At 39.9% G+C, this 19,637-nt stretch overlaps 1 protein-coding gene across 1 annotated transcript; it reads left to right on the top strand.

The window, feature by feature from the left end:
- Positions 1-630: 630 nt before the first annotated feature.
- Positions 631-14,826, top strand: LOC106800778 (E3 ubiquitin-protein ligase TRIM22-like). Its single transcript, XM_087433328.1, has 10 exons — positions 631-1,803; positions 2,380-2,436; positions 4,275-4,477; positions 5,276-5,758; positions 6,351-6,446; positions 7,073-7,303; positions 10,818-10,840; positions 12,344-12,444; positions 12,743-12,769; positions 13,019-14,826. Exons 4-10 carry the CDS (start codon positions 5,336-5,338, stop codon positions 13,612-13,614), a joined length of 1,497 nt encoding a protein of 498 aa, XP_087289454.1. The 5' UTR covers positions 631-1,803; positions 2,380-2,436; positions 4,275-4,477; positions 5,276-5,335; the 3' UTR covers positions 13,615-14,826.
- The last annotated feature ends 4,811 nt before the right edge of the window (positions 14,827-19,637 follow it).

The following is a 19,637-nucleotide window of genomic DNA, read 5'->3' as shown; positions in this document are numbered from 1 at the left end:
TTTTCTTTGGGCCATATCTGCCACCCAGAAACAGAACTCAGCTGAAAGATCAGGGGCAAGAGGAACACGTAGGAAGAATTTCCATAAGGGGCATCTTTACAACTTTTAATAAAACAAAATGAGATGCGTGATTAGTGTTAATAATGTGAAAAGATGTCAGCAGAAGTGGCATGATAACAAGGTCCTAAGACCCGTGACAAAAGGAGGTTAAAGTTGGAGTGTCTCTTTTTTTGACCACTTCTTTTCCTGTGAAAGGCACACCGTACCCCAGACTGACTCACTCAGATGGTAGATCCCAGTCAAAGCTCTTTATTTTTTCCCCTGACTTTCCCTTATCTGACCAGATCTTTCTGGATTAAGGTTGAGTTTGGGCATTGTCACCTCTACAACATCCTCCTTGTACCCTTAACTCCCACAAGTCATTTTTAGGCATACATGAAATAGCACAGTTCATCTGTGTCACTCTCATTATCATTATCATTATCACAGATCACCTGTGCCACTTAATAACAGAGTTTTAGAATTTTACATTACTAAATATAGTAATACATAGTCTGGGTTTTCCAGAGAAACAGAACCAATGTGATATATATCATATAATGGATCACATTATTATGGAGGCTGGGAAATTCCAGAATCTGCCTTTGTCAAGCTGGAGAACCAGGAAAGCTGGTGGTATAATCAGTCCCTGTCTGAAGGCTTGAGAACCAGAGCATCCAGTGGTGCAAGTCCTAGTCCAAGGGCAGGAGAAGACCTACACCAAGCTCAAACAGGCAAGCAGGAAGCAAAAGGGGCCAATTCTTTTTTCCTCCACCATTTTGTTCTATTCAGGTCCACAACAAATTGGATGATGCCCATCCACAATGGGGAGGACAATCTAGTTTACTGAGTTCACAGATTTACATGTTAATCTCCTCTGGAAATAACACCCACACAGACACACCCAGAAATAACGTTTACTCTGGGCACCTGTGGCCAGTCAAGTTGACGTGTAAAATTAGCCATTACAATTATTTTCCTGCTTTATTTTTATTATGGTAAGATATAGATACTATATGTTAAATAGTATTGGATGACATTACACAACAAATGACACTTCATACGGTTTCATCTTCCCTGTCTATTTAGGAAAAGTCTCATTTTGGCCATACTGAGTCCAGGTTCTGAAAGTCAGCATCACTGTGCTTCTACTGTGATAACCCCTCTGACTGACCACCTAAGTAATTTCAGGTTTGGTTAGCCATTCCCTCTCACATGACCTTACAGGACACAAACTGGCCCGATTCACTTAGCTTAGCTTGTGGATGCAGGACAGGAGAGAGCATGCTTGTATGGCTGCCTCAGGTGAACCTTCAATGTGGGTCCTCACTGCAGTAAAGGAGGTACCTTATGCCCTCATTTCACAGCTCATTTGTAAGGAAACAAGTGGAAGTGAGTGTGTGTGAACTTACATTGCCTAGGTAAGCCTCGTGCTCCAAAGGTCCAATTACCTTGAAGAGCCATGAAAGAGCTTCCAGGACTAGAACTGAGAGAGAGATAAGAATGTAGTCACTGGCCCATTGGGCCCAGGCACAAAAACCTTGTCATTTCCCAGTCTCCCTACATGGAGGCCTCTCATTGGCCTATAGTTTCTCTTCTCCTCTTCTGCCCTCCCCCAAGAATTTAACTTTCACTTTCACTTGGATCCTCTGAATCTTTGTGAAGATCAGGCTCCTGGTTTGGTGAGTGAATCCTGACCACCCTCTCCCTGGCCTGCCTTCAGTCTTCTCCAAAGAATCACAACTTCTCCATTGGTGTCTGAAGGTGAGTTGAGTAGTTTGTAGAAGGCAGAGGTTGGGAGACTTCAGAGGAAAAAATTGAATATTCTTGGGTGAGTTAAATTTGTCTTCAGGAAGCTGTTCTGAACGGGAAGGAAGGCCCAGCTTGCAGGCTTCCTGCTGAGAGTGCTGACTGAAGTGCAGTCTGGGGGAGGGGTGGTTAAAAGAAGGGACTTTGGAGAAGTGAAAAACTTTCTTTGTTTCGTGGAGGGGACTGTTTTTCCTCTAAGCTGAATTTATCTATGTCTCCTACCTATTCTATAATTTTGAATTGTACCTTGCCAAGGACAGCCAGACACCTGGATTTATCAGAGGAGAAAGTCCCTCCACACAACAAGAGGAGCAAAGGCAGAGGGATCTTTGATTTCTAATAGTGTAATGACTATTGGTGTAACAATTTAGTATTTCAGTATGACTCTGTAGATAAATTCTCAACACCTTGGCTTGTCTGTTCTTAGGAAACTTGATGGCGTGATAGCTGGCATCTATTCACTTGTCCAGACACAGGAAATTGGTGCAGTTCCTTAAAAAATCACTAACTTTACTCATTCTTTTCCATTAGCCATACCTGCCACAAAGAAACAAAACTCAGATGAGAGATCAGGAGCAAGAGGAGCAGGTAGGAGGAATTTCAGAAGTGGTATCTTTTCTAACTTTAATTAACAAAATGAGTTACTTGATTAATGTTAATGATGTACAAAGAAGTCAGAAGATGCAGTATGATAATAAGATCCTGAGACCCATGAGGGAACGAAGTCAGAGTAGAGGAGCCTCTGTGTTTACTCCCGCTTCCTATAGAAGGTACAGCTGTACCCATCTTACTCAGGCATATGGCAGACAGTAGTCAAATCACATTTCTCACCCTGACTTCCTCTCAAGTGACTCAATCTTACTTTACCAAAGATGACTTTGAAGACTATCTCCTCTGCTACATATTCTTATCCTCCTGTCAGTCATAAGTCAGCATTAGGCATTTGCCTTCTGAGCTCATACAGTGCACCTCTGTCATGCCAATTATCACAGGAATTTAGAATAGATTTTTTACTTTTCTGCTTCAATTTTTAATTTGCTAGGATTATAAGTTTATGTTAAGTAGTATTAGATGACTATCTGGCAAATAAAACATAATGCAATTTCATTTTTCCACTCTTCTGTTTTTCCATTTGGGAGAAGTGACTCTTTCCCATATCATTAGTAATTTGTGGCTTCCTCTTGTATAGATAAGCAGTTGTAGTCCAGTCACAAAGGAAGAAAGTTCTGTTCATATTCTTATTCTTTGGACTTTTACATAGTTAATGTTTTTTAATTTCTTGTTTACTTGTCTGTAACTGTCACCTCTGGGACATTTTGAGTTTGTATTCTCATGAGCTCACATGTTCGAAGACCAATGTGTAAGGTGCAATCACCTGACACCTATGGCAGCCAACTGACCGGGGAGTTCTATCAGACACACACCACTCATGTTCTCATATCTATCTCCCTCATTGCTGTGGAGCCCTTGGGTCACTGCTTAGGTAGAGGTTGGGTCATCCTCCATGTGAGAGGACTCTGGCTCCTCTGCACATTGCCCTTCTGTGTCTATTGTGGCCGCAGGTGCTTTGATGTTAGCTTCTTATACCCCACTTTGAAAATAAAGTCTGTAATCCCACGCAGGGAGCACACTCTGCTCCCCCTTCCTCTACAGGCTCTTGGAGGTCCCAACCCCGTGTTTAGATCACACCTTGAGTCATAAACAGGGGTAGACATTATCATGTAATATCTGAAGCCAGGGGCTTCTGAAGCAATACCCGGGGGCTAACTGCATATGGCCTCTGGGCTATTTTTAGTATCTGTACCCTTAGCTGGATTACACTTCAGGTTCACCTTCAGCCTCATTCTTTATCAGTTTCCCTCGATGTATGATGAATATGGCACAAGTAGGCACTTTTAGTAGGTCTAAATTTATCTCCATGCTGTCTTTATAGCTTTAACCTCCCTTGTGCAGAGCAAATGGAAAAATAATTGTTTTAACCTAGAGATATTTCTTTTACCATCAAACTTTGGTGACTATCAAGACATTAACATCTACTGAGATCTTCCTTTTCTTTGTCTATTGCTTCATGGCACCATTTGCTTGGAGTATCTGGCAGAGATCCTGATCTAGACTGTGACGACAGGGCCATATTAAGTCCAGGTCAGAGAACAAGCATCACTCTGCTACCACTCTGTGATACTCCCTCTGACTGATCACGAACAGCAATTTACAACATAGTTGGCCATTTCCATCCATGTGACCTAATTACACATCAACTGCCAGGTTCACTTAGCTTAGCTGGGGCTTATCTTTGTGTTTTTGATATAAGTCCAGTTGCTAGCATAACTCATCATCAATGATAATTTGTTGAATATTCTTGACAAATATTTTGAGGCTTCTTTCTCAAGACTAACGTTCATTTCACGTGTGTTTCTTTTTTCCAGGCATATGACGTGTGTGGTCCTGTGAGGATATCCATAACATCTCCCTCTCTACCATCCATATACATACACATATTTAGGTTCCAATAAATGTCCTTGGCATATTTCCAGGCCAAGTTGAAATCTCACCATTTACAAACACAGGACTCACCAGAAATTCCCACCTCGCCTGGATCTCTTCACTTCTACATGCCCCATTGCTCTAGGTAATAATGAGGTCCATGAAGTTTCCTCTGTTTGTCTTTGAATAACTTTGTGCGGTAAGAAGATACACACTGTTGAAGTGTTCCGAATGTTCAGAAACATTATGTTTATCCAAACTCTGATTATTGAAGGTAAATGATCTTTGTAAGTCACTCATTATCTCTATTTACACATCCGAGAAAGGGTTTGCCCTTACCATGTACACATACACTTTTTCATATCATGTCATGAAAATAAGAGAAATTATCACAAACGTACAGCAAGTGATGTCAGTAGTTACACTACAAATAAGTTAGAGAGAGTCTTTCTGATAAGAGAACATGACTGGAAAGAGTTCACTGAAGCATAAGATTGAATCCTACTGATATCAGGGGTAGAATTCCATGCTGAGAGAAGAGCAGGTATAAAAATCCAGAGGCATAAGTGCTTTGGTGCTTTTAACATTGAGGATGTGTTTTTGGTATGAGAAAGAACAGGCAAGATACATGGTGGTTCACACAAGGATGGTGGTAGAAAAGGCCTCACTCAGGTCATCATTTCATTCGTGAAAGTAAAGGAAAATATCAATCATTGCACAGGTAAGGATGGAATTTGTCATGTAAATTTTGAGAGTAAAGTATTTGAAATTATTGTGAAAAGTCCTTTTTACCAGGTCACCACGCTTCTTTCCTTGTTTTGCCATGTTGGCTTTTTTGTTCTTTAATAATTTGGTCTTGGCTCATCCTTCATTTCTACACAATTACTATCATTTTATTCCTTGCTTTCTTAATTTGTCTCCTTTTACCTTCCCAATCATGCAGGGATCTGTGAGCAAGAGGAGGCTCAGAAGTCAGGACAGGTAGGACGGGGAAGCAGCTGCCATGGCTTCAGGAATCCTGGTGAACATACGGGAGGAGGTGACTTGTCCTATCTGCCTGGAGCTCTTGACAAAACCTGTGAGCTTAAATTGTGGCCACAGCTTCTGCCAAGCCTGCATCACTGCAAACAACAAAAGATCCATCGTCAGTCAAGAAAGAGAGAGTAGATGCCCTCTCTGCCAATTCAGTTACCAGCCTGGGAACCTGCAGCTTAATCGGTCCATGGCCAACATAGTGGAGAGGCTCAGAGAGGTCAAGTTGAGCCCAGAGGAGAAGCAGAAGGGAGCTATCTGTGTGCGCCATGAAGAGAAACTCCTCCTCTTCTGTAAGGAGGATGAGAATGTCATTTGCTGGCTTTGCGAGAGGTCTCAGGAGCACCATGGTCACCACACGTTCCTCATGGAGGAGATTGCCCAGGAGTACCAGGTAAAAGACCAGGTTGGAAAAAAGACAGGGCAGAAAATTATACTTGATTAAAAATCTCCACTTTGCATTAGTCTTTAATGCCTTAGCGTAGCCCTCAGGGCTATGATCTCTTTTCTTCCTATGCTCACCTTCTGAGGCCTGAAGGACATTTCTGTGCATTCCATCCATTTACAAATGGATAAGTCTACAGTACAGCCTCTTAGAAAGAAGAAGATATTTTTGTACCTTGTGCTAGTAGGTGGAGATTTGGTGCCTAAGAAAAGATCTAATTACCCCTGTGAACAGGAGAGTTAACTAGGGAGCTGGGTGGATTGTGATGTAAGTTCTTTCTTTACCTCAGGATCAGGTTCCCTCTGGGACAAAGAGAATCAGTCTTCTCTTGGGGAGAGGATAGTGACTTCTACCACCTGAGTCTTAAAGAACAGTTTCACCACCTCAGGTTTTCTTCCAAGTGACAGATTCTAATTACTGTTCTCACAGTTTTGTAAACTCTAGTTTCTCCAGAGATCAGCCTGATTTCTTCCCCATTTATCCTCTATCCCAATGCTGAGAAAGCCCAGTGTTTCATTCTGGTTTGATTCCTTTCTCACAGGAGAAGCTCCAGGCAGCTCTGGAGAAACTGAAGGAAGCGCAGCGAGAATCACAGAAGTTGGAAGCTGATTTCAGAAAAGAGAGAACTTCCTGGATGGTACGAAATAGACTGAAATCTGGGTAGGACCTTGGGTGTTAGTCAACAGAATCTCCCTTCCCCTTTGTTTCCTGACAGCTGATTTGTCCAAAAGTCATTTGATTAGTCCTCTTCTTTATCCTTTCCCTGATAGGGGTGGGGGCTGAAAAGTGAACTTGTCACAAATGAACGTGGACTTTTGGAGGGAGGTGTTCACATAGATGGACTCTCTGGTGAGGATAGCTAGTGAATTCTGTGTTCCTTTCCTATGTTTGAGTCTTCGACTCTTCTAGGGGAAGACATTTGGCAATGGCTCATGGTTCTGTCCTCAATGTTCAACCTTTGGCAGGGGGTGGGGGTCAGGAGTAACACAGGGAGGCTTGACTGACCTACACAGCTGTGTGAAAGCTGAACCACACCCAGGTGTCAAATTCGGCTCAGAATAGGTCTCAATAATGCAGTTTTGAGGCCGTTATTTTGGAATACGATGAAGAGAAAATAATAGGAAAAGTCAGCTTCCCCAAGAATTGCTCCCCTGCTTCTATCTCACTTTCCTATGAGAACTCCCCAAATAGAATTGTTCTTTTTCTGGCTCCCAGTCACTGCCTGAGAGCCTGAGTACCTCTCTCTCTTTCTCATTCCTGAAGAATCAAATACAAAATGAGAGACAAAGTGTCCAGGGACAATTTAATGTAATGAGAGGTATCCTGGACTGCGAGGAGCAGAAGGAGCTGCTGAAGCTAAAGAATGAGGAGGAAGATACTCTATGTAACGTCATGGAGGCTGAGAATGAGCTGGTCCAGCACAGTCAGTTGGTGAGAGCTCTCATCTCAGATGTGGAACATCGGTTGCAGGGGTCAACAGTGGAGATGCTGCAGGTAAGACTGGGGAAGAAGCCTCAGTGTCTGAGATCTGAGAAAAATGAAGCCTAGTTTGCTTCTCGTCTGTATTGCTATGCTCTTGGTGGTGACACTAAGGTTCCTTTGGCTCTGTCATACCCCTTTTCTGCATCTATTTTAGAGGTTATAGGAATAATTGAATGCATGAATAACAAGGGAAAAACTCATTTTTATTAATTTATTAATTGCAGTTTAAAATTTGACTTTCCAGAGAAGATCACTTGTGTCCAGTGATATTTTATAGGCCTTTGTTATCTGTGGTCTATGTTAAGCATTTATCAGGTACGTCTTCATGTTCTAACTTAGTCACAGACAAGCACACGCACTTCAGATTCAAGAGTTTTTTTTCTTTTCCCTCATAGAATGAGTTGAGATTTTCTCCATCTTTCTCTATTTTTTGAAAAAAAAATTGTGGAGGACTGATATTATTTATTTTTAAATATTCAATGGAATTCCATCAGGGAAGCCATCTCCCTCTGGGCTTTTCTTTGTGTAAGTGCTTAAAATAATTTTTTTTTTACTTGTATTAGATTTATTTAGATTTTTTTATAGTTCTTAAGTCAGTTTTTGGTAATGTTTGTTTTTGTAGGAATTTGTCCATTCTGTCTAATTTGTCTGATTTGTAGACATAATGTTAATCATGATAATCCCATATAAACTCTTTAATTTCTACAGCACTCACAGTAATGTCCCCTCTTTTATTCCAGATTTTGGTGACTTGCTTTTCCTCTTTTTTTGGTCAGTTTAGTTATGTTTTGTCAATTTTGCTGATTTTCTTCAAGAAGAAACTGTATCATTTCATTAATTTCATCTACTTTTTAACTTTTTTGTATCATTTATTTCTGCTCTTACTTTTAATGTTTTCTTTTATGTGTATGTGTGTGCATATGCAAGTGCATACCTGTATGTGTGTTGAGTTTAATCTGCTGTTCCTTCTCCTGTTTTCTTAAGTTGGAAACTTAGATCACTGATTTGAAACCTTATTTCTGATATAGTGTTTAATGATAGAAATCCATTGCTTTAGCTGTATTCCATACAGTTTGATTATTTAGTTTTTATTTTCATTCAGTTCAACTTATTTTCAAATTTCCACTTTGATTTTTTTTTTTTTTGTCAACTCAGGATATTTGAAAGTCTGTTGTTGAATTAAAAAATACTTGATGATTTCTTACTTTTTCTTTTGCTGTGGATTTCAAATTTAATTCCTTTGTAATCAGAGAACATATATTTCATTATTTCTGTCTTTGAAAGGTATTGACACTTGTTTTATAGCTTAAAATATTGTATGTCTAGAAAAATTTTCTATATGAATTTGAAAGAATGTATATTCTGCATTCACTGGTGAAATGGTCTATAGATGTCAGTTACATTAAATTGGTTGATAGTATTTTCTACGTCTTCTACATCCTTGATAGTTTTCATGTAAGCTGTTTACCCAATTATTGAGTGAGTTTTTGAAATCTCCAACTATTATTATTGTGGTGTTTATTTTTCCTTTTAATCTTGCTTTGCATATTTTGAAGCTCTGTTGTTATGTTCATATATGTTTATAATTGTTATATCTTCTTGACATACTGAACTTTTTATAACTATGAATTTTCCCTCTCATTCTCTCATAATATTATGTATTAAAGTCTTAAAGTCTATTTTGTCTAACATTATATAACTACTTCAGCAATCTTATGATTACTGCTTGTATGGTATACGTTTTCCTATATTTTTACTTTTGCCCATCTTTGAATCCAAAAAAGGTATCTTGTAGATATCAAAAAATGAGTCTTGCTTTGTATCCAGTCCAATAATCTCTGCCTTTTAATTCAGGTATTAAGTCAATGACATTTATTACAATTATTGATATGACTATATTTAAATTTACCATTTTGCCATTTTCTTTCTTTATGTGTCCTGTAGTTTTTATTCTCTTCTTTCACCTTAGGATTCTTCTTTTGTGTTAAACAAATATTTCTAATACAAAATTTAGAGTTTTCCTATTTTCTAATTGAATATTTTTTAGTTTATTTCCCAGTAGTTGCTCTAGTGATTACAATATGCATCTGTTGTTATCATGATCAACTTAATTGAATACTAAATTCCAGTAAAATACTGAAATTTGCCTCCAACGTAGCTTCATTTCCTTCCAGCAACAGTGCAGTGAACCTTTCAATATGTGCATCTGATCCAAGGTAGGCCAATGCCATGAAGTCCTCAGAATTTTTTTGTGATAACTGGAAAGAGAAGTTCTCTTTTCTTCTGGAGTTTATATAAGGAAATTCTTGTTTCCTTTATGAACTGAGAAATAATCAATATAAAGGTGTGAATATAGAGAGAGTAAATAGAATTTGGAGAAGGACATAGACCAGATCATGAGGACTAGGTTTGAGCTTCAAAATTAAGCTTTGACTAAAGCTATAACTGCTTCTCAAAAATACTTTTATCTATTTAATCTATTTTCATTTGTTTTTTAACTTACATGCACATATAAACACTAATAGAGAGAGGAAAATCATGTTTTTGACATGTGTAGATCCAGCTGTTGCCCTAGTTTTAGTGATATGAAGAAAGCAAACCTGAGGTAAAAGAGACCAAATGTATTGGTACATATCTGTTTAAACAAATAAAATAATATCTGTGATGACGAAGAAGATCAGATGGCTGAAATCTGTTAACAATGTGGATGAAACTGACTTAGTAGAGACTGAAAAGGAGGATGAATGTTGTAGCTTTTAGGACAGTGACCAAGTTGATATCAGTAACATTATAGACAGAGTGTAAGAGGAGACAATCTGGTTGGTGAATAGTAAGTTACCTATTAGACATCCTAAGTAACCGGTTCCTAAGGCATCTTTACTATTGACTATATTAACCTGAATTTAAGAGGAAAAATTGAGTAAAAATTGAGTTGGAAATCAAGTGCACATATGTGTGTGTTGAACTTAAGGGAATAGATGAATTCACTTTTAGATAGTATATAAAATGAAATAAGAGAGACTTGGGGAATGCCTACATACATTTGCTTGCTTGTACCCTCAGCAAAATCATATAAACTCCTTGAAGAGTATTATGATTACTTACTCATCTTTGATTCTTCAAAGCCTGGCATAATGCTTGACAATAATAGTATACCACTTTACATTTCTGTTGAATAAATGAAAGAACTGTGAATTATTCAAATCATCTCATGGTGAGTCTTATGCATTTGGGGAAAAAATTAAGGCTCTCTTGTTTTCCTCGTAAATATGTCTCATCTCCAGATACCAGAAACTTCATGCTGTACTTCCACAAGGGTCGAAGCTGTTTCTACCTTTTAGGAAACCTGACAACCTCACGTGAATCTTCTGGAACGATCAGTCTGGGTCTTTTCATTACTTTTTTGGCTCTCACATTGGCACCATCTCTATTCCCACCACATCAGTTGGTGGTGGGGATGTGCTGAAGCTTTGTAAATGGGAAAGATGTATCACTTCTTGACTCCTGTTTTCTCTTTTTTCCTTAGGATGTGAATGATATCATGAAAAGGTATGTGAGGGAGACTAGAGATGGTCCTTCTGTGCTGTAAAAAGATGTTTGAAGCCATTAGAGTTATCTGGTGATCAATTAGAATGAAACATCACTCAGGGCAGGAAATTTGAGGTGTAGTTTTATCTTAAGATTCTGTTCACAAATCATGGCTTGAGTGTTCTATAACTATTGAGAATGAACCAGATTCTATGATAGGGAATTTAGGTGATGGGAAGTTGCAGAGTTTGAGTCAGTAGCTTTATTAAGGATAAGGCATTGCATCATCAGATTTTATAAATTTTATTCAACCTGTGTGGCTGTGTCTAGCTCAGGTTCCCATATTTCATAGGTGCTTGTATTACTGTGGGAAGGTCGTATCGTCTTTATCTGTCAAGCACTCAGAATTGGAGACAAATCCTTTAGAATTAAATTTCTTCCCTGGAAAGGAGGAGACCATGTCTTTGTATATGGTTTTGTTTAGATTTCCAAAAACAGACTTGAATCTCGAAAAATATTTTGGTCTTGTGAAAACAGTTGATCCATCTTGGTCACGTAATTTAGAAGCCTGAATGGAAAGGTGGCATCCTTGTGTTTAAAATTGCACATCCACCTGGTAGCATCAAGCTCTTTCTAAATACACAAAAATCAAACTATTAGTTTGGTGGTCATAATGCCTTCTTTTCCAAGGGTTTGTTACTATTCCTGGAGAACCTGAAATCTCAGATGTAATTCTGAGGGCTTCCCTACTGGGGTGCAGACTTTGAAGATATTGGCCCCTTCAGGCTGTATTCCCACACTTGATATGCTCAAATACCCACAAGCCAGGTTCTACAACCTCGTTTTCTTTTCTTTTCTTTTTTTTTCTTTGAAGAAGATTGGCCCTAATCTAACATCTGTTGCCAGTCTTCCTCCTTTTTTCTTCCCAATGCCCCAGTAGATAGTTGCACATCATAGTTGTAAATCCTTTTAGTTGCTCTGTGTGGGACGCTGCCTTAGCATGGCTTGATGAGCAGTGAGTAGGTCCGTGCCCAGGATCCGAACCAGTGAACCCGGGGCCACCGAAGCAGAGCACGTGAACTTAATCCCTACACCACCGGGCTGGTCCCTACAACCTCACTTTCAACCATCTCCCTGTTAATTCACATTCATCCAGTGACCTTTCCTCACGTTAATTTTTTTTAAAGGACCACAGTTTTATTTTGTTTTATTAAATGCATTATCATATAATTTCATATGATTTCTAGGAGGTTGAGAGAGAAAGATTAATTATTTCATATTGGAAAGAATGAACCATGCTTATGAGAGGTCAAGACCTTTCCAAGGTCACACAGAGGGTAATTGTGAAGGTGGACATGAACACATTTTTTATGGTTCCAAGATCAGCAACCTACTCCCTTCTTTCTCAGGATCCCCAGAGAAGAGGGTTCAAGTAAATCAATTGGGTGAAATGATAAGAAGTCAGTGGTTTTGGAGGAACAAAAAGTCAAAGACGTGGGGGTCCCTGTTTTTTGTCATCCCTAGGACTGAGACCTTAACTCTGAAGAAGCCAAAAACTTTTCCCAAGGAACGAAGGAGTGTGTCCCGAGTTTCTGAACTGAGAGAGATGCTGCAAGCATTTAAAGGTGAAGACAACCAGGGGAAGGGTGTGGGTATTCCTGTACTATCAGGGCAAAATGGGGGAGTGGATGTTGTTTCTAGATGAGGGTAAAAGAGAGAAGGTAGGCCTGACAAGGAGAGAGAACTCCTGTGCTGAAGATGATCAGATCTAAGGGGGAATTGTAGGTGTCTGCTTTGTCCTCTCATTCACCAGTTCATAGCCTCACAGGGCTCCCCTCCCCTGTCCCCACTCTAGAGAGAGGATAGGTATCAGTGTTTACTCCTTTGCTTCTAATAACATCATTGCAACTTTTGTCATTTCAGAGCTGGCAGACGTTCGACGCTACTGGGGTAAGAAGTTACAGGGTCTTCAAATCTCCATGTTCTGATCCCTTTTCAGAAGTTACTACTAGGTCCCATGATCTTAGCTTCATGCATTCTTCCCCAAACCTGCATACATACAATAGTTCTTAAGTGTCCTACTCATCTCTGACCCATCAACACAAGCTCCTCCCAGTCAACTCCCAATATTCCTCCTCACAATGTTACAAGACACACCCATTCTGTATCCCTTACCTGACCTTGTAATTTTTCCTACAGTGGACGTGATGCTGGATCCAGTTAACTCTATTTCAAATATTGTGGTATCTCCGGATAAAAGACAAGTGACAGTTTTGTGCCCTTTTATGTTAAGGAAAAAATATCCATGTGATTTTTCTGCTTTTGATGTCTTGGGCTGCGAATTTTTCTCCAAAGGGAAACATTACTGGGAAGTAGATGTGTCTGGGAAGATTGCCTGGATCATGGGTTTATGTAGTAAAATCAGAAAACTCGGTGGAAATAAGAACTCTGTGGTTTGTTTTAACCCAAATGTAAATGATCCTAATGTTTACTCCAGATTCAGACCTCTATGTGGCTACTGGGTTATAGGGTTAAAGAATCAATCTGAGTACAGTGCCTTTGAGGACTCTTCCACGTCTTGTCCCCAGATCTTGAGTCTTTCCTTGGCTGTTCCTCCTCGTCGTGTTGGGGTTTTCCTAGACTGTGAAGCAGGCACTGTCTCATTTTTCAATGTCACAGACCATGGGTCACTCCTTTACAAGTTCTCTAATTGTAATTTTTCTTGGATTGTTTTTCCATATTTCAATGCTTTGAACTGTTCAGGTCCCATCATCCTGTGTCCACCGAGCTCCTAAACATTCTTTATCTCTCACCACTTCTGCTTAGTGCCCTTGTCCTAGGGCTCATCTTCTGCACCTGAGTTTATTTTTACCATTCTGACTGCCTCTTCCTTTTTTCCCCTTCTTTTATTTAGAATGTTTTTGTATTAGTCTACTAGGGCAACAGTAGACTAATACAACAGAGTATTGACTCAGTAACAGCAATTTATTTTCTCACAGTTCTGGAGGCTAAAAGTCCAAAATCAAGGTGTCAACAGAGTTAGTTCTATCTGAGGCCTGTGAGAAAAGGATCTATTCCTGCTCTTTGGTTTGTAGATGGCTGTCTTCTCGTATGTCTCTTCACATCATCTTCTCACTATGCTCTGTGTCTATATTTCCCCTATTTATAAGGACACCAGCCAAGTTGGAGTGGGCCCCACCCTATTGACGTCTGTTTAACCTAATTGCCTATTTAAAGACCTGATCTCCAAATAAGGTCACATTCTGCTCTATTAGGATTCAGTACTGCAGCATATCAATTTTGGAGGTACATAATTCAAAGCATAACAGCCTTTACACTTCCCTACCATACAGTAAAAACTTCAAGATTTTCTTCCTAATATCTTGTTTTCATTAGGAGAGAATGCTTATTTTTTTGTATTTGCAAGGGAAACACATCTAATCCCTCCTAGAGAAAGAACAACATTGCTGTAACTCCTCTGACATCTCTTTTCTTCCTCATTCCCTCTGCTGCTTAACAGAATTAGCAAAGCAAAACTTGTCAGCCCTGTCCATGTTATCTAGGAGAGTTATGTAGGAATCTGTCCCTAAATAGTGAATCCTTCACAGTGCATTGCTTTACCAATGGCACCTCATGTTTATGATATAATTAAAAGAGGAAATATATAAATAAAATATTTACCAAGAGTAGAATTTTATTTCTCAGAGTTTCTGAAATCAAATCTGGTCTCTTCACTTATAAGCTCTGTAACTTCGAGTAAGTTATTTACCATCTCTTAGTCTCGTTTTCTTAAAATAAAAATTGATGTTACAGATTGTACCCAAGTCATAGAATCATATTGAGAAACCATATTTTATTAAATGTAAAGCACTTTACTAAGAGTCTTATATGTAAGAATAAACATTTGTTATTATTACTTAAAAATGTAAACTATGTCAATGTCTTGAGGAACAGTTTTATTTTTCTTTGGTTTGGTTTTGCTTCAATAAAATGATAACTAGCTCTAATGAAGTCTCATTTTTCAGATCCCAAAATTCCATTGCAGACAGTATCAGTTCATGACGTGTCCTGTCTAGATGGGCATGTCTAAGCTCAGCTGTCCTCTCGAGAGACAGCCTTTTGGTGTTCAGTTCTTTCCCTTGTGGTTAAAAACTTGAGTATACTACCGTATTTAGTACTTTATGCACTTTTCTTCTTTTTCATTACAAAACAATCATTTTCAAACTCAGCAGGAAGAATAGAATTACCTAGGATAGCAAAGACACAAGTTGTTCTTAGAGAAGTATGCATTATAAGTTAGTGCACGCTATGCCACTGTACCTAATTTGAATCAAGATTTGCAGGACTGGAGGAGGCTCGGGCCTGCAGGCCAGAAGCATAGGGGAGCAGTGTGTGGCCTTGGGACTTGGGGGACATTTGAGAGGTGCAGAATCTAGTGGAGAGCAGGGGAAATGTGAACTCTGAAAATGAGGTCAACCGCTGGACCTGTTTACATTGGGTATGTAAATACTGTCATGGCCAGGGGTTCTCTTGTTAAAATCAGAAGCTGACAAAGAGATTCTTACCACAAAAGGAGAAATGCCAGTCCAATCAACATCAAGGAGAGAAACTGGGAAGATATGGGAATGAAAGATGATGATGATGAAGACAACCTCCCACAGCTAAAGAAGGAGTCAGAACTCCCCTTTGTTCCCAACTATTTGGCCAACCAAGCCTTCGTTTATACCTACCTCCCCACAGCAGAGGATTCACCCCAGATGTAGAATGGAGGTGTCTCCACACCTCCTGCATCACTCACTGTGGATAGCTCACCTCCATTGCTCCCCCCAGGGAACCTCCCCTGCTACGAGCCTTTCCATGAGACCACACCTCTTTGGCACTGGTTCAGAACTGGGATGTGTCTGCCTCCTCTGCCGTACTCACAACACCAGAAAGCACAAAATCAGATCCTGTGTATCAGCCACCAGTGAGTCAGAGTCACTCATTGTTCTCTTCTGTCTGGTCCAAGCCACCAGTGTCTCTGGAGCATCAAAATGGGATGTGTACAGGACCAGTGCCAGCATTTCATCAATTTCTCTTCACTGGAATGTTTCCATTTAAGATGCAAGAGCGAGTTCTCAAGATGAAGATTTAGAATCCATCTCTTCCAGAAAATGATTTCGTTGACATTGAACTGGATTGACAAGAGCTCACCTACCAAGAATTGCTGAAAGTGAGTTGCCGTGAGCTGAGTGTTAATTCGGATCAAGTCGTCTTGATCGAAAGATCAGAAAGTTAACCAGTACTCTGGTAGGAAAGGACAAAGGTGTTGCTCAGGTCCAAGATTTCCAAGGGTTTGGAAGTGGTTCTAATGGTAAGGAAAAATAATTTTCTGTTCAGAAATGCTGCATCCACACTGACTGAAAGGTCTTGCTACAACAAGAGAGCTTCAAAACTGACTTACTAATGCAGCAGGGACTTTTATCACTGAGTATTGTGACAGTATGTGTCACCTCAGTGCCAAGGACAAGCCACTGATCTAAATTCCTTGGATGGCGGGGAGGGCCCCTGGTGCCACTGCGTAGCATACACTAACTCCGTTCTGTGAAGGTAGGAAGACCCTGATCCCCAAAGAGCAGTGCCACGCTTCCAAGCCTCTTGGTGCACAATAAAACTATTGCTTGAAGCTGTCAACAGCTGAGAGGTCGACTTGAGAGTCAGAAATTGATGGTTCTATACCCAGTGTGTTTTATGTGCAGAATGTGAGAGAGTTGTCTAAGCAGAAGCTGAGAGAGTGGAGCGTGTTTCTAGTCTCTCCTGTTGACAGTGCCCCTGAAGGGCCGGGATGCACTTTTCTTGGCATGGAGAGTTGCATGCTACCAACTCTGAAATGTGAACTGACTAGAGAAAAAAATTGGGGAAAGCATAGGTGCTGGACAAGGGAATTTTAGTGTGACTTGTGGCTATTAGGTTTCACAGAACATATTTATAAATGTTACTTAGGTTAAAGTATCTAAGAATACAGTCACCCAATTTTATTTTATTTTATTTTTTTTGAGGAAGATCAGCCCTGAGCTAACTTCCATGCCAATCCTTCTCTTTTTGTTGCTGAGGAAGACTGGCCCTGAGCTAACATCCATGCCTATCTTCCTCCACTTTATATGGGGCACCGCCACAGCATGGCCTGAGAAGCAGTGCATCGGGGGTGCGTCAGCGCGCACCTGGGATCCGAACCCAGGCCGCCAGCAGTGGAGCGCGCACACTTAACCGCTATGCCACAGGGCCGACCCCTAGTCACCCAGTTTTAAATATACTGTAAACCAAAAGAGATTCCCCACACCTCTTTTTCCTTTGTAAACACCCATGACTGCTTTTCTGTCTCTAGTCTGCCATTGCCTAGACAGTCATCTCTGCATTAACTCTCCGTCATGGTCACTAGAGGGCTCTCTGATGCTTTCTGAAAGAGCAACCGCCCTTTCTTAACTCTGAAGTGTTTCCTGTCACCTAAGAGTTTAATTACACTGTGTGAGAAGACTATAAACATTGAGGGTCCGTGTTCTCCTCTTTCATATTCTGCTGGAAATGAAAAGCAATTTTGGGGACAGAATCTGTTGCTATTTTACAGTTTATTGTGTGAAACTGAGATAAAGGAGTTAGCATCTTCATTTTTAGGTCAAAGATAAAGGTTATTGTGGAATTATTAGGATTTTTACACAACTCTGAGAACTACTGCTTTTTAAACAAATTGTTTGATCTTAGAGATCCCCCAATACCACCATCAATCCACTTAACACAGTCAATTGTAAGTCTATCAGGCTTTGTTCTGGAAAAAACAAACACCTCACTCAACTTTTGAGCATGTCATAGGAATGTTTTAAAGAATGCATTCAAGGATTCTTTTTATTTCCTTCAGTTTCCTTAATGTTAAAAGAACAGCCACTCTCTTGTTGAAACAAACAGATTAACTTTAGGAATAAGAATGAGCGCACTTCCACCAACAGGAGAGCAGGGGTTTGAAGCCAGCTGTTGAAGAACATTCCTGCTGTTTTATGAAGATGTTTCCAGGGTCAGCCTGGCAGCATAGCAGTTAAGTGCGCACACTCGCTTCAGCTGCACAAGGTTCCCAGGTTCAGATCCCTGTCGCGCATCGATGTACTGTTTGTCAAGCCATGCTGTGGCGGCCTCCCATATAAGATAGAGGAAGGTGGGCCTTGGGTTAGGGCCCCCCCTCAAAAATATATATGTTTCCTCATAGCCTATAGTGTGCAAAGAAAGTTAACGTTCTAACTGGTTAATTTTATTGAGACACTAGAATTGAGAGAGATTGTGCAGATGTCAACGGAACAGAATGTTGTGCTAAGATAATGGCCTCCTGCTGCTGCCTAAACCCTGAGCTGAGGCTGGGGTGGGTTCAAGGCCACCTTCATAGAGTCACTCTGTTCAGTGACTTAATTGTATTCCACCAATGACTGATGCTGAGTTACTCCCCCTTGTATAGTGTTTGCACAGTAGAGTAAAGGTTACTTATTCCCCCTTTTTTCTGAAGTGCTTTAAAGAAGGAACCTCCCTTGTGTTTCAATCAATCAGAAGGTAGTTTATCTAGACATACTAACATTTTCTCCCTTCCCTTTGAAAAAAGTTTCAATTTATTGATACACTTAAGGCCAGTTCTAACCTGGAATAAATAAATTCAGTGTTAATTCATGTCTAAACCATTGGGGTTAGAATTCTTCCAACCATCTGAGATTCTCAGAAGCAGTGGAGTCCCCTGGCTGGGAGGTGGCCTGCAGAGGAGTAGCTCCAGGGTATTTCTTTGGCTTAGAAACAGGCTAGCAAGGGGCTGGCATCTCCAGGGAGAGATGGGCCAATGCTGGTCTCTCTTCTCCTTTATAAAGTCTTCTGATGTCAATTGACTCCTGTGTACAGCAGAGGGATAAGACTGCAGAGTTTCTGATAGGTGAGTTTAAAGTCTTACTGTATGCATTCAGAGAAATATTTTTATATACTTTATGTAATTTATAACAAGGATTTTATTTTTGTTAACTATGAATTCACCCCTCCTTCTCCACTGCATATTTAAAGCCCATGTTTACACTGAGTGTAGCATTCACTGAGAGTTTTTTTTCTTTGTGCATTGCTGACTGGTCAAACATAATAAATATTAATACAATTACATATTACTGACTGAAAAAAAAGATTTGCAAGACTTTAGAGAAGATGAGTATCTTGGTCATGCTGGATGAAAATGAAAGTGCCTGCCTCAATCAATGTATATATTTGCATATATCTACATCTCTTTCTCTCTTTGTCTTTATATCTATATATGTGTGTGTGTGTGTGTGTGTGTGTGTATAGACATACACACTCACATATACATATATAATATATAGACATATAGGTATATATACATGTAATCGTCTGTATAAACATATGTATATACATTAACATTATCCCAGTGAGTCTTTACAAATATCATAAGAGGGAAAAATTTATATCAAGAGGTTAAAAGAGTTTAGAAACTGTTAGAAGTTTTCCCTATGGCCCCAAAGTTAATGAATGGGAGGGGCTGGATTAGTACCCGGTGTGTGTTGCTCCAGCATCTGTGCTGTCTCCTCTGTACAACACCAGAGAGCAGGCAGCCTGACTCTCAAAGGTGTAGGGTCAGAAGGGAGAGCCAGGAAATGCTGACCTGCAGGAGAAGGCTGGTGTATACTAGGGAAAACCTTAGGTGCCATGAAATGTAATTTAATATGCTCCATCCATGTAGCCATAAATGAGACAGGAGTAGACATGAAAGTGGATAATATTATACTGAGCTACTTCATAACCAGCATGCTGT

Source organism: Ceratotherium simum, chromosome 7 (assembly GCF_057802395.1).
Source record: "Ceratotherium simum simum isolate JZ-2026a chromosome 7, ASM5780239v1, whole genome shotgun sequence".
Lineage (NCBI taxonomy): Eukaryota > Metazoa > Chordata > Mammalia > Perissodactyla > Rhinocerotidae > Ceratotherium > Ceratotherium simum.
This window is presented reverse-complemented; position numbering and strand designations above follow the sequence as displayed.